Source organism: Podarcis tiliguerta, assembly GCF_965153285.1.
Source record: "Podarcis tiliguerta genome assembly, chromosome: 4".
NCBI lineage: Eukaryota > Metazoa > Chordata > Lepidosauria > Squamata > Lacertidae > Podarcis > Podarcis tiliguerta.
The window spans coordinates 7,745,912-7,762,204 of NC_139537.1; the positions used below are offsets into that span (position 1 = coordinate 7,745,912).

The 16,293-nt window shown below is 47.9% G+C and overlaps 1 protein-coding gene and 1 long non-coding RNA gene across 2 annotated transcripts in view; both read left to right on the forward strand.

Annotated features, from left to right (window-relative positions):
* Window positions 1–16,293, forward strand: part of LOC310675839 — a 324,788-nt gene that overhangs the window by 130,256 nt on the left and 178,239 nt on the right. The window lies entirely within an intron of this gene.
* DGAT2 (diacylglycerol O-acyltransferase 2) overlaps window positions 1–16,293 on the forward strand; it is a 52,735-nt gene that overhangs the window by 31,307 nt on the left and 5,135 nt on the right. Inside the window, exons 2-5 of the mRNA XM_083436701.1 lie at window positions 1,500–1,619; window positions 6,554–6,661; window positions 8,733–8,803; window positions 15,513–15,717. Coding sequence (XP_083292827.1) covers window positions 1,500–1,619; window positions 6,554–6,661; window positions 8,733–8,803; window positions 15,513–15,717 — 504 coding nt within the window. The remainder of the gene's footprint in view (window positions 1–1,499; window positions 1,620–6,553; window positions 6,662–8,732; window positions 8,804–15,512; window positions 15,718–16,293) is intronic.

Here is a 16,293-nt window from a genome sequence, read left to right on the forward strand (position 1 = left end):
GGCTTGACTACTGTAATTCGCTCTACGCGGGGCTGCCCTTGAAGCTGTCCCAGAAACTCCAGCGGGTGCAGAATGCTGCAGCAAGGCTCCTCACGGGGTCTCTGCCATGGGAGCATATTCACCCAGTGCTTTTCCAGCTGCATTGGCTCCTGGTGGAGTACAGGGTCAGTTTTAAGGTGCTGGTTTTGACCTTTAAAGCCCTTCACGGCCTAGGACCCTCATACCTATGGGACCGCCTCTCCTGGTATGCCCCACGGAGGACCTTAAGGTCCATAAATAGCAACACCTTAGAGGTCCTGGGCCCTAAGGAAGTCAGATTAGCCTCAACCAGAGCCAGGGCCTTTTCAACTCTGGCCCCAGCCTGGTGGAACGCTCTGTCTCATGAGACCAGGGCCCTGCGGGATCTGATTTCTTTCCGCAGGGCGTGTAAGACAGAGTTGTTCCGCCTGGCCTTTGGCTTGGAGTCAGTTTGATTCCCCCCCCCTTTCTTTTTCCCTTTCTCCTCCTGTGATGAGGCTGCATTTTAATGTTTTAATGTTGTATTTTAACCTTGTTTTTAAGTTGTATTTCAATCAACTTGTTTTTATTATTAGTTGTTAGCCTCCCTGAGGGCGGAGTATAAATAAAATTTATTATTATTATTATCCCTGACTACTGGTCCTGCTAGCTAGGGATGATGGGAGTTGTAGTCCAAAAAACAGCTGGAAACCCAAATTTGGGAAACCCTGCTCTAGACCTAATCCTTTGACTAGGGGTAGGTAGTCAAAGTGGTACCCTCCAGTTGTTGTTGGACTACAATTCCTATCATTCCTGGTCAATGTCCATGCTGCTTAAGGCTGATGGGAGTTGTAGTCCAACAACTTCTGCCGTGCACCTCATTGGCTACCCCTGGCCGAGTCCTTCTCTGGAGGTTATGGGGTGGTGGGTGGGGCTTATGAGCACGCCTGGAAGAAGCGGACCATTTGGATCCCCATCCTTCTGCCCGGACACTGAGGTCCAGCTCTGAGGGCCTTCTGGCGGTTCCCTCACTGAAAGAAGCAAATTACAGGGAACCAGGCAGAGGGCCTTCTCGGTAGTGGCGCCCGCCCTGTGGAACACCCTCCCACCAGATGTCAAAGAGAAAAATAACTACCAGAGTTTTAGAAGACATCTGAAGGCAGCCCTGTTTAGGGAAGCTTTTAATGTTTAACAGACTATTGTATTTTAATATTCTGTTGGAAGCCGCCCAGAGTGGCTGGGGAAACCTAGCCAGATGGGCAGGATTTAAATAATACATTATTATTATTATTGTTATTATTAATGCCAGGATATGTGGCTCAGTTCCCCTTTCATGCAGAGGACCAACGAGTAAATAGGACCATGGTTTACGTGTGTTAATTCCTACAACCAGAAAGCGACTGGAATTTTGAGACTCTGTTGCATAATTTTCTGTTTTTTGTTTCTGCTAAGGGCCTGCTAAGTCTTTCTCCTTTTCTCCCCCCACCCCCTTCTCTCTCCAGGCACGGGGTCCGGTATCCTCTCCGCATTTCAGGATCTGTCCTGGCTGTCTAAGTCTAAAGTAGAGAAGCAACTGCAGATCATCTCAGTACTACAATGGGTGCTGAGTTTCCTCATCATGGGTAAGCCGAGTGCCTTTCTGTTTTCTGTCTGCGGTTGGTTGGCAGGTCTGTTTTTGAACCATGTCTGTGTCAGGAGCTCAGCCTACACTCGAGTAGGACCCTGGCAGAGACACATGCCAGACTGGCATGATTCCTTCCTCCTGGTCGATCGTTCAGGAGCTTCAAAAGCTTTCTTCTGCCCAAACATCACAGCGACCGATGCCAACCGACACCCGCACACTTAGGAATCCGCAGAGTTTGTGCATCATGCGTAACAGACCTCAGCAACTCAGCATTTTGGCTAATCTATTTTATTTACATATAAACACACAGGGAGTGGGATGCGGGTGGTGCTGTGGGTTAAACCACAGAGCCTAGGACTGCACAATCGGAATGAATTTCAAGAACCCCAGATGTATTGAAAAAGACGACTTTCGAGCTGTCTTTTCCCAAAATTGCAAGAAGACATTCCGTTAAGGCAACTGTAACACGGGTGGCGCTGAGGGTTAAACCACAGAGCCTAGGACTTGCCGATCAGAAAGTCGGCGGTTCGAATCCCCGCAACGGGTGAGCTCCCGTTGCTCGGTCCCTGCTCCTGCCAACCTAGCAGTTTGAAAGCACGTCAAAGTACAAGTAGATAACTAGGTACTGCTCTGGCGGAAGGTAAATGGCGTTTCCATGCGCTGCTCTGGTTCACCAGAAGTGGCTTAGTCATGCTGGCCACATGACCTGGAAGCTGTACGCCGGCTCCCTTGGCCAATAAAGCGAGATGAGTGCCGCAACCCCAGAGTCGGCCACGACTGGACCTAATGTTCAGGGGTCCCTTTACCTTTACCTTTAGGGACCCTTTGGGGGAAGCCATAATCTTCTGTGAATCCCGAGTCTACCACGAATCAGGTCTGTTGGGGCCCCCTCACATATTTGCCCTCTGATGTTTGAGGAACATCCTGTTATTTACTCAGCACTATCCGTTTAAGGCATGTTAGAACATTTCCAAAAAAACAGAGGCACATGAGCTTCCCTGGACACGCTCCGCCTCGTGCCGCCCCAGCCCAAGAACATGGCACTCCAAAGCTTGCCAGCAGGGAGACATAACAAGAGGACTGCCAACAAATGCTGGCCACTTTTGGACATCATCTTGGCACTGGGTGTGTTTTCTTCACATGCAATATTCAGGATTCCCAAGGTCCGGGGAATGAGGATGCCATCGTACCTCCATTTAACGGGACCGAGCAATGGGAGCTCACCCCGTCACGGGGATTTGAACAGCCAACCTTCCGATCGGCAAGTCCTAGGCTCTGTGGTTTAACCCACAGCGCCACCCGCGTTCCTTAAAGGGTCCCTAGCGCAGATAAATGAATGGAGGGAGGGTCCGCTATGGTTAAATTGGGAACGGGGTGGCCTGCAACTTTGGGTAATTGCTATCGAGAAACAGAAAGGTGGACATCTTTTCTGAGCCAGGAGGGGCTTGTTGTTGTGGAGAACTGGCTCTCTTTAACATGGCGCACGTGGAAGCTAAACAGATGTGCACTAATGCCTAGAAGGCACGCAATGTGGGTGGGGGTATTTCAGGCATGGGGGACAATGCAGACCCCCCCCAAGTTCACCTGACCCTCCGATATCTCCCCAAGCCATTCACCCCCTTCTCAAGCCACACCCTCATTGTGCCCCAAATGTTTTTTCTTGGTTGGACTGTATCCCTCAACTCTGATGATGCCTCTTATTTGCCTAGATCAGGGGTAGGCAACCTAAGGCCCGGGGGCCGGATGCGGCCCAATCACCTTCACCCCCGGACGGTTGGGGAATCAGCGTGTTTTTACATGAGCAGAATGTGTCCCTTTTATTTAAAATGCATCTCTGGGTTATTTGTGGGGCCTTCATGGTGTCTGCCGATCAGAAGGTCGGCGGTTTGAATCCCCGCAATGGGATGAGCTCCCGTTGCTTGGTCCCTGCTCTTGCCAACCTAGCAGTTCGAAAGCACGTCAAAGTGCAAGTAGATACCGCTCCGGCGGGAAGGTAAACGACATTTCCGTGCGCTGCTCTGGTTTGCCAGAAGCGGCTTAGTCATGCCGGCCACATGACCCGGAAGCTGAATGCTGGCTCCCTCGGCCAATAAAGCGAGGTGAGCGCCACAACCCCAGAGTCGGTCACGACTGGACCTAATGGTCAGGGGTCCCTTTACCATTACCTTTACAAAGGCAACATTTGCACCCATTGCTCTGGCCACCTCTGCTCCTGGCCCTACCCAACCCTGGCTTTGAGGGGAATATGGCCCTTGTTTTCACCACCATGGGCAATGCAACCTGAGAACCTCACCTGCAGGTCTACAGCCGCCCCATCTTCTCTCTGGTGCTAAGGCATCCCTTTCGCAAGTGGTTGCAAAAAAGCTGTATCCTGACAGTGGTTGCTTAGCAACTCTGCAGAGGATGGTTTTCCTATGCAGAACTGAGTGGATGGCAGTAGTTCTGCACCCTTGAGGGTGACAGCCCGCTGCGGTATGGATCTGGGCCCCTCTCAGGTTAGAGATGGGAGAGGAGCATGAGATGGCCCAGGAGGAGTCAAGGTATTACCGCTCCAGATATTAGGAGTGTATCTTATAAATACAGGCTTGGCAATGGCCCTTTTCATGTAGATTGTCATATTGTTGAATGTGATTGGTTTAGGTATGAGTGGGGTAATGCCTGAGGTAGTGAACTGCGGAACAAACGGATCAGGACCACAATAACTCAAGAATTAGCTCTCTCCTGACCTGGACCCTCTGAGGCCTGCCTTTCTTTGCCTCCTCCATGTGAGGTCCAGAGGGTGGCAACACGAGAACGGGGCCTTTTTTGCAGTGGCTCCCTGTTTGTGGAATCCAGGGAGACTCGCCTGGCGCCTTCACTATACACCTTTAGGCACCAGGCAAAAACGTTCCTCTTTAAGCAGGCCTTTGTCCGACGGGTGCCCTTTCAAATGAGTTGGGGAGAGGGGATCATTGAGTTGTTTTTATTATGTATTTTGTGTTTTTATCCTGCGGTTTTATCTTGCGAACTGCTGCGAGACCTGTGGGAATAGGGTGGTATGCAGATTTTAACAACCGCCGCCACCAATTCATGGGAGATGGAGCAATTGATGGCTTGGGGTCCTAATGGTAATGCTGCCTCTGGGATGAGAGGTGCAACAGGAGAAGGCTCTTGTGGGCGTATCCTGCTTGTGAGTTTCCTGCTGGCATTTGGTAAACAGGATGTTGAACTACCGTATTTTTCGCTCTATAGGACACACATTCTCCCCTCCAAAAATGAAGGGGAAATGTCTGTGCGTCCTATGGAGCGAATGCAGGCTTTTGCTGAAGCCTGGAGAGTGAGAGGGGTCGGTGCGCACTGACCCCTCTTGCTCTCCAGGCTTCAGGAAGCTATCCGCAAGCCTTCGGAGCGCGGCGGGAGTTCCCTCCAGGCTCCGAAGGCTTGCGGATAGCAGCCTGAAGCCTGAAGCCCGGGGAGCGCAGCGCCAACTCCCGCTGTGCTCCCCGGGCTTCAGGCAGCTAACTACAAGCCTTTGGAGTTCCCGCTGGGCTCCAAAGGCTTGCGGATAGCAGTCTGTTCTGTCTGGGCCCCATGGCTAAAAACGAAGCCAAGACAGCAAGTGGGATCCATCCCGCTTGCTGTCTTGGCTTCTGCCAAAGCCACGCGCAGCCTCTCCCGGCTGTAGAGGTTGCGCGTGGCTAAAGAGGAAGCCAAGACAGCTATGGATCCCTCTCGCTGTCTTGGCTTCTTTGCTCTTTGGGGCTGGGGGGGGGGATTCCCCCCCCTTTATTTCCCCCCCTAAAAACTAGATGCGCCCTATAGTCCGGTGCGCCCTATGGAGCGAAAAATACGGTAAATGGTCCTTTGGCTTGATCCAGCAGAGTGCTTATGTTCGTCTGAACTTTGCCCCGTGGGGCAAAACAACCTGTACCCAGATTGTGTTTTGAGCATAGCAGGAGCTGAACGTTCCTCGCAGGCACCGGTCCCTCCCTCTTGCTCCCCTTGCATATAAACATGTTGTTGTTTTCTTATCGGCGTGCAAAGTACAAGAGAGCAGGGCTCATCCAGACTGCCTTTTGTGCTGCGTTTCTAGGCACAGTTTAAAGCTTCATGTCTGAACATTGTTTTCTTTTTGCCCTGGCACTATTTCCGTAAAACCCTGCTCTTTAGTGCTGAGTTGGAACAAACAGCAATCCGTGGGAAATCCGAACCGCCGTTTGTTCTGATTCAGCGTTAAAGAGCGGGTTTTCCTGGGATGCGGAGCTTTAAAGCATGGACGGTGTAACAGGAAGTCTGGATGAGCCCTCAGACTTGGTCAGTGTTAGAAATTAGCCGGGCACATTTTGTGACTGGCATAGGTCCGATTGCAACCATGTGGAGAGCTCTGGTTGCCAGGTTGGCTTCAGGTTACAGGTTAAATTGTGCTCCGGTGGTGCGGCGGCAGCAGGAGGCCCCATTAGCTAAAGTGGTGCTTCAGGTTAAGAACAGTTTCAGGTTAAGTACAGACCTCTGGAACGAATTAAGTACTTAACCTGAGGTACCACTGTATTATTATTATTATTAAACTGAAGCTTTGAAAAATGGGAATCTGATATTGGCACGTTCTTGGCACAAATGTAAGCCTTGAAAAATGAGAATCTGATATTGGCACATCCTAAAGTTGAAAACATCTGGGAGCCTGTGACCCAGGTAGACTCTGAAGCCGGCCGGAGTAACCTGAGGTGGCTTTGGAGAAAGCTTTTTTTGGATGAATCTGTGCAGGAGGCTTAGCCGGTCGGCTGTGATGTCACTTAAGCCTTAAACAACACAATCCGATTTAGCTTGGCCGGGCAGGGGGGAGGGCAAAGAGCGATGCAGAAGGGTTCAAGAGGCGAGGGTGTGTGTTTGTATGCCAGGACTAATCCCTTCTTAGCAAAATGAGTTAATTCTCCTTGCTCTTCATCTCTGCCCTAGGTGTGGCCTGCACTGTTATCCTCATGTACATCCTCTGTACGGACTGCTGGCTGATTGCAGCCGCCTACCTGGCCTGGCTCGTGTTTGACTGGAACACTCCGAAGAAAGGTAGGCGAATCGCTTCAGTCGGCAGAGAGGGAGACTCGACGTCTCAAGGCTGCGGGTTCGAGTCCCACATTGGGCAAAAAGATGCCTGCATTGCAGAGGGTTGGACTAGATGACCCTCAGGCATAGCTGTCAACGGTTCCCTTTTTTTAAGGGAAATCCCCTTATTCCGAATAGGATTCCTCGCAAGAAAAGGGGAAAGTTGACAGCTATGCCCTCAGGGTCCCTTCTAACAATACAGTGGTACCTCGGGTTACATACGCTTCAGGTTACATACGCTTCAGGTTACAGACTCCGCTAACCCAGAAATATTACCTCAGGTTAAGAACTTTGCTTCAGGATGAGAACAGAAATCGTGCTCCGGCGGCGCGGCAGCAGGAGGAGGCCCCATTAGCTAAAGTGGTACCTCAGGATAAGAACAGTTTCAGGTTAAGAACGGACCTCCAGAACGAATTAAGTTCTTAACCAGAGTTACCACTGTACAATTCTATGATTTTATGCATCGAGGTGGAGGCAACAGCCTCAATGTGGTCCATATCCCTGCTTCATCCCAAATCCATGCAGATTTTTTAAGAGGGGAAAATTTCCATGCTTTCCAAGCCTTTGAACCAGGCATAGGCAAACTCGGCCCTCCAGATGTTTTGGGACTACAACTCCCATCATCTCTAACTAACAGGACCAGTGGTCAGGGATGATGTGAGTTGTAGTCCCAAAACATCTGAAGGGCCAAGTTTGGCCATGGCAGCACTAGAGGATTTGAAGCAAAATGTCTCCAGTATGCTGAAGACACACAGCTCTAGCTCTGCATAACATCTGAATCGGGCATGGACCAGGGTCTGGGTTCAGTGATGAGCTGCTTGAGGGCCATTAAAGCATCTTAAAAAGCAGAGACATCACCTTGCCAACAAAAGTCCGTATAGTTAAAGCTATGGTTTTCCCAGTTGTGATGTATGGAAGTGAGAGCTGGACCATAAAGAAGGCTGATCGCCGGAGAATTGATGCTTTTGAATTCTGGTGCTGGAGGAGACTCTTGAGAGTCCCATGGACTGCAAGAAGATCAAACCTATCCATTCCTATGGAAATCAGCCCTGAGTGCTCATTGGAAGGACAGATCCTGAAGCTGAGGCTCTAAGACTTTGGCCACCTCATGAGAAGAGAAGACTCCCTGGAAAAGACCCTGATGCTGGGAAAGATGGAGGGCACAAGGAGAAGGGGATGACAGAGGGTGAGATGGTTGGACAGTGTTCTCCAAGCTACCAGCATGAGTTTGACCAAACTGCGGGAGGCAGTGGAAGACAGGAGTGCCTGGCGTGCTCTGGTCCAGGGGGTCACGAAGAGTCGGACACGACTAAACAACAACAGCAAAGTTGAAACCCTGTGGGTGAATTCACACCCATTTTCCAAGTAGGAGCTTAGTACAGTGAGCACAGACCCATTTGAACCCCAGTTCACCCCATTCCTTTGCTGTGCTGATACTCTGTTGATACCAGTGGGAATTGTTATTGATAGTTATATATTCTATTTATCACCCACCCTTCTTCAAAAGGAGGGAGGGTTACAGCAAATCTTTAAACCAGGCATAGGCAAACTCCAGATGTAGTCCAGATGTTTTGGGACTACAACTCCCACCATCCCTAGCTAATGGGACCAGTGGTCAGGGATGATGGGAATTGTAGTCCCAGAACATCTGGAGGGCCGAGTTTGCCTATGCCTGCTTTAAATGGAGGCGATCATAGGGTCCGAGATCCCATAAAATATTTCAGGGATCTGGGCGCCCCCAAAGTTGATGGGCAATGCCATTCCAATGGTCTGTGTGTGCCATGTCTTGTGATTGATTTTGTGGGGTGGGGCTTACCTGCCCCCCCAATATTTAAGTTGGCACCCCTGGAGGTAATCCAGGGCTTTCCTTGGGTTTTTGTCTCTTTTTAAAAGAACCCACTTCCCACCACCTTTCCTTTTCATCCACCCAGACTTTGACAACTGCACATTCCATGCCTGGTCTCTTTCATCAGTTCTTTCTGATCAACCACTGACTGCTGCTCCATTAATAATTATTATTTTTTAATCCCAAAAGGTGGTAGAAGATCGCAGTGGGTCAGAAACTGGGCTGTCTGGAGATATTTCCGGGACTACTTCCCGATCCGAGTAAGTACTGCTACGACCTGTTTTTCTTTTTTCTTTTCTTTTTTTATATAATATTTTATTGGGTTTTACAATAAATACAACACAACAATAGGTAAAGAACAACACAACAAAAAAGAAAAAAAGTAGGAGAACGCGACAACACACAAACACAAAACAGCAAAAACATAAAAAATAAAAATATTAAAAACAATTTTTGTCTCCTTATATTCTTTGCATTAACTTATTTCTCCGACTTCCCCAAGCCTCCCTTCTCTGTATTCCAGATCATGTATTCTGTCAGCAAATTCCTTCCCTCTGTCATATTTTAATTTTATAATAATCTTAATATCTTAATATAATTGCATTTCCTTATATCTAAAAATATTGGATCTTTTTCTTTACACTTTTTTACTAATAACCTTTTACATTCAATCTGGTGTCATCAGACATTAATTATCTTATAATGTTTCTGTAGATAGTCTTTAAATTTCTTCCAATCTTCCTTCACCGCTGCTGCGACCTGTTTTTCTCCGGCTTCCTTTTTAAAAAAAAATAAATTAATTGGGAGAAGCCTTCCTTGAAAAGGCCAGTCCGCATTGCTTCTGTCTTATCGTTCCGGCCATGCTGGGCTTGCAGAAAAGCCTGTTTTATGGGTTCCTTAGTGGATGGGTGGTGGTTTTGCCATTGTTGGCCTTCATCTCTTAAGGCCGGGATAGAGAACTGGCGCATTCTAGCTGTGGAGGACTACAAGCCCTCTCCCCTGGGGCTGATGGGGGCTGATGTTCCATAACATCTCAGGCCTCAGAGGTCCTCCGTCTCTGTGCTTAATAATAATAATAATAATAGTTTATACCCTGGGTTTCCTCAGCCACTCTGGAAGACTTATAGCACATATAAAGCCACAGAAAAACATCAACCTTTAAAAAGTTCCCTGAACAGGGCTGCCTTCAGATGTCTTCTAAAAGTCAGATAGTTGTTTATTTCCTTGACATCTGGTGGGAGGGCGTTCCACAGGGCGGGCACCACCAACATAAAGGCCCTCTGCCCTCACTTCTTAAATAAAATAATAATAATAACTTAATAACTTAAAGAAAATAATAAAATAGTAAAATAAAGAATAACTTAAATAAAATAAAATATAATGAGAATAAGAATAAAAAGAATAATAAATTATTATTATTATTATTATTATTATTATTATTATTATTAATACCCCGCCCATCTGGCTGGGTTTCCCCAACCACTCTGGGCGGCTTCCAATTGAATATTCAATACAGAATCAGACATTAAAAACTTCCCTAAACAGGGCCACCTTCAGTTGTCTTTTAAAATTAGAATAGTTGTTTATTTCCTTGACATCTGCTGGGAGTGCGTTCCACAGGGCGGGCACCACCACCAAGAAGGCCCTCTGCCTGCTTCCCTGTAACCTCACTTCTCGCAGCGAGGGAACTGCCAGAAGGCCCTCAGAGCTGGACCTCAGGGTCTGGGCTGAATAATGCAGAGCGTTATAATCTTGTGAAATGCACCCAGGGTGGCTTTGAGGAAATTAAAAGGTGTGGGTTCAGCAACTCCTTGTATCATAGTTGCAGCAAGAGCTGGATGGAAAGCCAAACAACAACAACAACAACAACAACAACAACAACAACAACAACAATTTATTATTTGTACCCACTCTGGGCGGCTTCCACAAAGACCAAAAATACACTAATATGTCATACATTAAAAACTTCCCTGAACAGGGCTGCCTTAAGATGTCTTCTGAATGTCAGGTAGTTGTTTATCTCTTTGACATCTGATGGGAGGGCGTTCCACAGAGCGGGTGCCACCACCAAGAAGGCCCTCTGCCTGGATCCCTGTAGCTTTGCTTCTCGCAATGAGGGAAAAAGTTGTGCAGATAAAATATCTCAAAAGTGGATGAGGCAACGAGTGAGTTTGATTCCTCCTGGTTGCCAGCCTTTCGTAGTTGGAGTTCTGTAGCTTTGACAAGGGCCACTGAGGAATAGCCAATGGTTGTGTTCTCTAAGCTTTTGCTTTCTAAAATGAGACATGGCTTACAAAAGTAGAATCAATTTACCCTGGAGGGTGGAAATGAACGACAGAGAAGACAGACAGCTGCTAATGTTAACCTGAAACTTCACCCTAGAAATTGCGCTGTTTCTGGTGTCTGAAAAATGGGCCCATTTCCCATATTCTCGTAAACTTGAGTCAGCAACCTTGGAGTCTTGTTTGGAATGGTTTTACTTGTGTGATTATATTGCCGTAAGTTGCCCTTGCAGCTTAGGTGAAGGACAGGGCGAGATGTCTTATAAATGAGTAACTAACTACCAGGTGATGCAATTTATTTCAAAATATTTTCGGGGCAAAGCATCCGAAAGAGCTTCCGATAAAGACAACTAAAAACCAGTTAAACATTGATGTTGCAAAAAGCAGGAAATAAAGATCTTATTAACAACAACAACAATATTGCTATAGCACCCTTTATCCGAGGATCACAAGGCAGTTTACAATTTTTTAAAAAACCCCAAAACACATAGCATAATAACAAATGAAAACATTATTCCCTCCTGGTTTAAAAGGCCATCGATTGTGGAATACCTTAGTGGAATATATGAAAAAGGATATAACGCAAAGCTGTGCGACAAAACCATGATAATAGAAATAGTATAATGAGAACGATTGGAAATTTTAAGCAGAAATTTTTATTTGATGGACATGATTTTGTATATATTTTTGGGTTCTTTTTCTCGTTTTCCTTTGTCTTTTCTTTCTGTTCTTTTTTGTCTTTTTAACTTTTTTCTTATTCTTATGTCGTGATATTTTTGCTTCTGTGCTGAATATTTCTATACTAACCTTCATTGTAAATTATCATTTACGTCTGTATTTTAAACCAATAAAGATTTACCATGAAAAAAATAAAAATAAAAGGCCATAGATTGTTTAATTAGCCAAAGGCCTAGGAGAAGAATTTTTGTCTGGCGCCTGAAGATATGAAACTAAGGTGCCTGGGGGAGAGCATTAAAAAAACGAGGAGCCACCGCAGAGAAGGCCCTGTTCTTGTGTAACCACCCTCTGGACCTCTTGCGGTAGAGGCACCACGAAGGGCCTTAGATGACAATCTCAGGGTCCGGGTAGGTTCATATAGAGAGAGGTGATCCTTAAGGCATTGCGGTCCTGAGCCATTTTATAGGTCAGAACCAGCACATTGAATTGGACCCGGAAACTTTTTCTTTCTTTTTTAAAAAAAATAATTTTTATTGAATGATTTTATGTTACAAAAAACATTACAACCATACTACCACTAAATATAATTGATAGATAAAAATTACATACATCAATATTTAGTTTATTTGTTATTTACCGTCTTATTTCCTCCCAAACATTCCATACAAAAACACACATATGTACAGACACACACACACACAAAATGATAATAATGAAAGTAAATATTTACCTCCCCCCTTTATTTTACAAAATCTTTTCTTCAGCTTTGACTTCCTATCAAGTCCCTTTGCGTATATTTTATCTTACAATCGAATGTACACCAAACAATAAACCTTTCTCTATATATTTTCCAATACGTTCTGAAAACATAATAAATTCCTAATTGTTGTCCACCTCCTTTTAATTCCTTTATCACTAGAATGCTAGCACAGAGTCAAAACTATGATTGTATTTTTGAACATATCTTCTATAACCATCCCATTTTCCCTGCCAGTTTTTGCTTTGAGTTTCCTCTGAGTTTGCTAGTCAATTGAGTCGTCTCCACAAATTCCTGTAATTTGATTTGGAATTGGACCCGGAAACTAATTGGCAGCCAGCGCAGTCTGGCCAGGATTGGTTATAATATGCTCAAACCTTCTTGCCCAGCTTGGCTTCAGAATTCTGCACCAGCCGAAGTTTCCAAACAGCCTTTAGAGGCAGCCCTAACGTGTTGCAATAATTTAACCTCCAGGTTACCAGAGCATCCGTCAAGTTATGTTGTGTTACGCTTAACTTGCCGATTTCGATAGAAAAGGCTGTTAAAAGGCCCAGAACTAGACAGGCTGGTTTTTTTGCTTTCTTCAGACACGGTAAAACCACCTGACCCACGTTCTACCTGTAAATGCACACTAAAAGGGGCTTTGATAACATTTCCTTGCCGCGGGATCACATTCATCCAGTGCTTTACCGACTGCACTGGCTTCTGGTGGAGTACAGGGTCAGGTTTAAGGTGCTGGTTTTGACCTTTAAAGCCCTATGCGGCCTAGGACCCTCGTCCCTACGGGGCCGCCTCTCCTGGTATGCCCTGCGGAGGACCTTAAGGTCCACAAATGACAACACTTTGGAGGTCCTAAGTTGCAAGGTGTTCAGATTGGTCGCAACTAGGGCCAGGGCTTTTTCAGTACTGGCCCTGACTTGGTGGAACACTCTGTCCCAAGAGACTAGGGCCCTGCGGGACTTGACATCTTTCCGCAGGGCCTGCAAGACAGAGCTGTTCCACCTGGCCTTTGGTCTGGACTCAGTCTGACCCTTATGTTTTCCTCCCCTTACGGTTTGATCTATGGGCTACTTTTAAAACGAGGCTGCATTTTAACCTGTATTTTAAATTGGGTGTCCCTCCCCCCCAAATTATGTTTTTATTGTAATTTTACTGGTGTTAGTCGCCCTGAGCCCAGCTCTGGCCGCAGAGGGCGGGGTATAAATAAAATTTACTATTATTACTATTATTTGCAATTATTTGTGCTCTTGATGGCTGTAGGGGATCCTGCTTTCAGTACTATTTATGCTTGCGGATTTCCGGGCAGGCACTTTGCTTTGCTTCCAATTGGTGCATGTCCTGTAGATTCCTGCTGTAAGCCTGTACCATTTGACACCACAAATTATTATTTTTTGGGGGGGTACCCTGGTTTTGCAGTGCTCTTGCCCTCTAGCCAGCGGCATAGCTAGCCGCTCGGGTGTCTGGTGCGGGGGCATGGTGATCCGCTCATGGGGCCGGGCACAGTGGCGTAGCGTGGGTTGTCAGCACCCGGGGCAAGGCAAGTAATTTGCGCCCCCCCCCGCTGCACTGTCCCTCCCCCAGATAGTCCCTCGCTCTCTCTCCGCACCGCACCGCATGCCTGGCACCCTCCCCTCCACAGTGGGTGGCGACCCGGCGGCTCGGATCGGATTTGCACAGCCAGCACTGCAGTGAGAGAGAGTGAGTGAGCCAGGTAGGGGCAGAGAGCTGCGAGTGCGAGCGCGCCCCCCCCCCCGATGTTGCGCCCGGTGCAGCTGGCCCCCCCTGCACCCCCCACGCTACGCCACTGGCCGGGCAAGCCTCTCTGATGCTTGGAGCCTCTCTGCTACCCCCTCCCAGCTGTAGGGCGGCTGAGGCAAGTCCCATACTGCCGTTTGGGAGTATGGCCTAAGCCACCACGTCATTCCTAAAAAGTTTCATGAGCCCATTATTTATTTTTTTAAAAAAACCTCCTTTTGTCACACGCACACCCCCAGTGATGACCCCCGGGGCGGGCCGCACCCCTCGCACTCCCTGAAATTCATTCTGATTGTGCAGATAAAATATAACAGAATTCTGCAGGATGTGTTGCTCGTGTGTGAAAACGGTCCAGATCCTAGGATCCCCAGGCATGTACCGTATTTTTCGCTCTATAGGACACACTTTTTCCCCTTCAAAAATGAAGGGGAAATGTGTGTGCGTCCTATGGAGCGAAGACGCCATAGCCCCACGACCCTCTCCTGGCTGGAGAGGTGACGCGCAGCTATGGCAGGAGCCTCTCCGCTGTGCCTTTCCGCTGCTCCCTGACCTGCTCTTTGGGGCTGGTGGTGGGCTTCCCCCCGCCAGCCCCAAAGAGCAGGTCGAAAGGAACCTGAAGCCTGGAGAGCGAGAGGAGTCAATGCACACCGACCCCTCTCGCTCTCCAGGCTTCCAAGGTAGCCGCCTGAACGCACCTGAAACGGCACCTTGTTTTAGAGCGGGAAAACAAGAGGGGGAAAGTTCTCCCCCTCTCTGCGCAGCGCCTCCTGCCGCTTCGCGGAAGGGGCGCTGGGCAGAGAGGGGGAGATTTTTTTTTTCTTGTTCTCCCCCCTCTAAAACAAAGTGGGTCCTATTGTCTGGTGCGTCCTATGGTGCGAAAAATACGGTACCTCCAGATGGTGGAGACATCAGGCACCATCCTGGCACCCGGGCATCTTCACTTGGTCGCAAGTGGCCAATAGCCAGGTGCAAAAATGCGCCTGGCATCTGGCAAATTTTGAATGCCGGCTCTCCGTATCTGACATTACATGAATCTGCTGCCGGGTTTTTGCTTGTCGGGGGACTACAGCCGATCCTAACTCTGCCCAAGTGCCTGGTTTCAAATTGCTAAACCTTTTAAGAAACAGTCTTGAGTGTGTCTCTGAGCCTGTAATGTGAGAGAAGACCTTTATTGTGTTTTTCTTATGCAACAGCAAAGGAGAGAAGGCTGTTCAACCAGACGGTTTTTTCCTGTTTTGTTCTTGACGGCTCACCTAGCTATCTGGGGATGGAACAGCAACGTGGGGCTTATGAATTCTTAGGAAACGTAAACTGAGCTGCTGTGGGCAAAATCAAGTTGCCATTCCTCAGCTAGACAAACTGCTAAGATCTCTCTCTCCTCCATCTCAAGGGGGCAGCTTTTCTCCCCATTTCAGCGGAAGTAGCTTGCCTTTCTTCTGTTCCGGTGAAGTATCTTACATTCATTTTATCTCTCTGTCTCTCCACCTCCTTCCTCAGCTCGTAAAAACCCACAACTTGGCAACGCATAGGAATTACATCTTCGGTTACCATCCGCACGGCATCATGGGGCTTGGCGCCTTCTGCAACTTTAGTACAGAAGCCACGGGCGTGAGCCAGAAGTTTCCTGGGATTCGGCCGTACCTCGCCACATTAGCCGGGAATTTCAGGATGCCCATTCTGAGGGACTACTTGATGTCTGGGGGTAAGGATTCGAAAACCTGCCGACACGGTGCTTTCTCAACACGGCAGTAAGTCGCGAGTGGCGCTGTGGTCTAAACCACCGAGCCTCTTGGACTTGCCGATCGGAAGGTCAGTGGTTCGAATCCCCACGATGGATTGAGCTACTGTCCCAGCTTCTGCCAACTTAGCAGTTTGAAAGCACACCAGTGCAAGTAGAGAAATGGGCTGTGGGGGGAAGGTAAACGGTGTTTCTGTGCGCTCTGGTTTCCATCACTGTGTCCCGTTGCACCAGAAGCGGTTTAGTCCTGCTGTCCACATGACCTGGAAAACTGTCTGTGGACAAATGCTGGCTCCCTCGGCCTGAAAGCGAGATGAGCGCTTCAACCCCATAGTCGCCTTTGACTGGACTTAACTGTCCAGTCGTCCTTTCTCCTTCTGGTTTAGAAGAGGGCTGGATGTGTGTGTGTCTGTAAGACAGAGAAGCTTCTCCCCCCCCCCCTGTGGGGAGCAGCACACGGAAACGCCGTTTACCTTCCCGCTGGAGTGGTACCTATTTATCTACTTGCACTTTGATGTGCTTTCGAACTGCTAGGTCGGC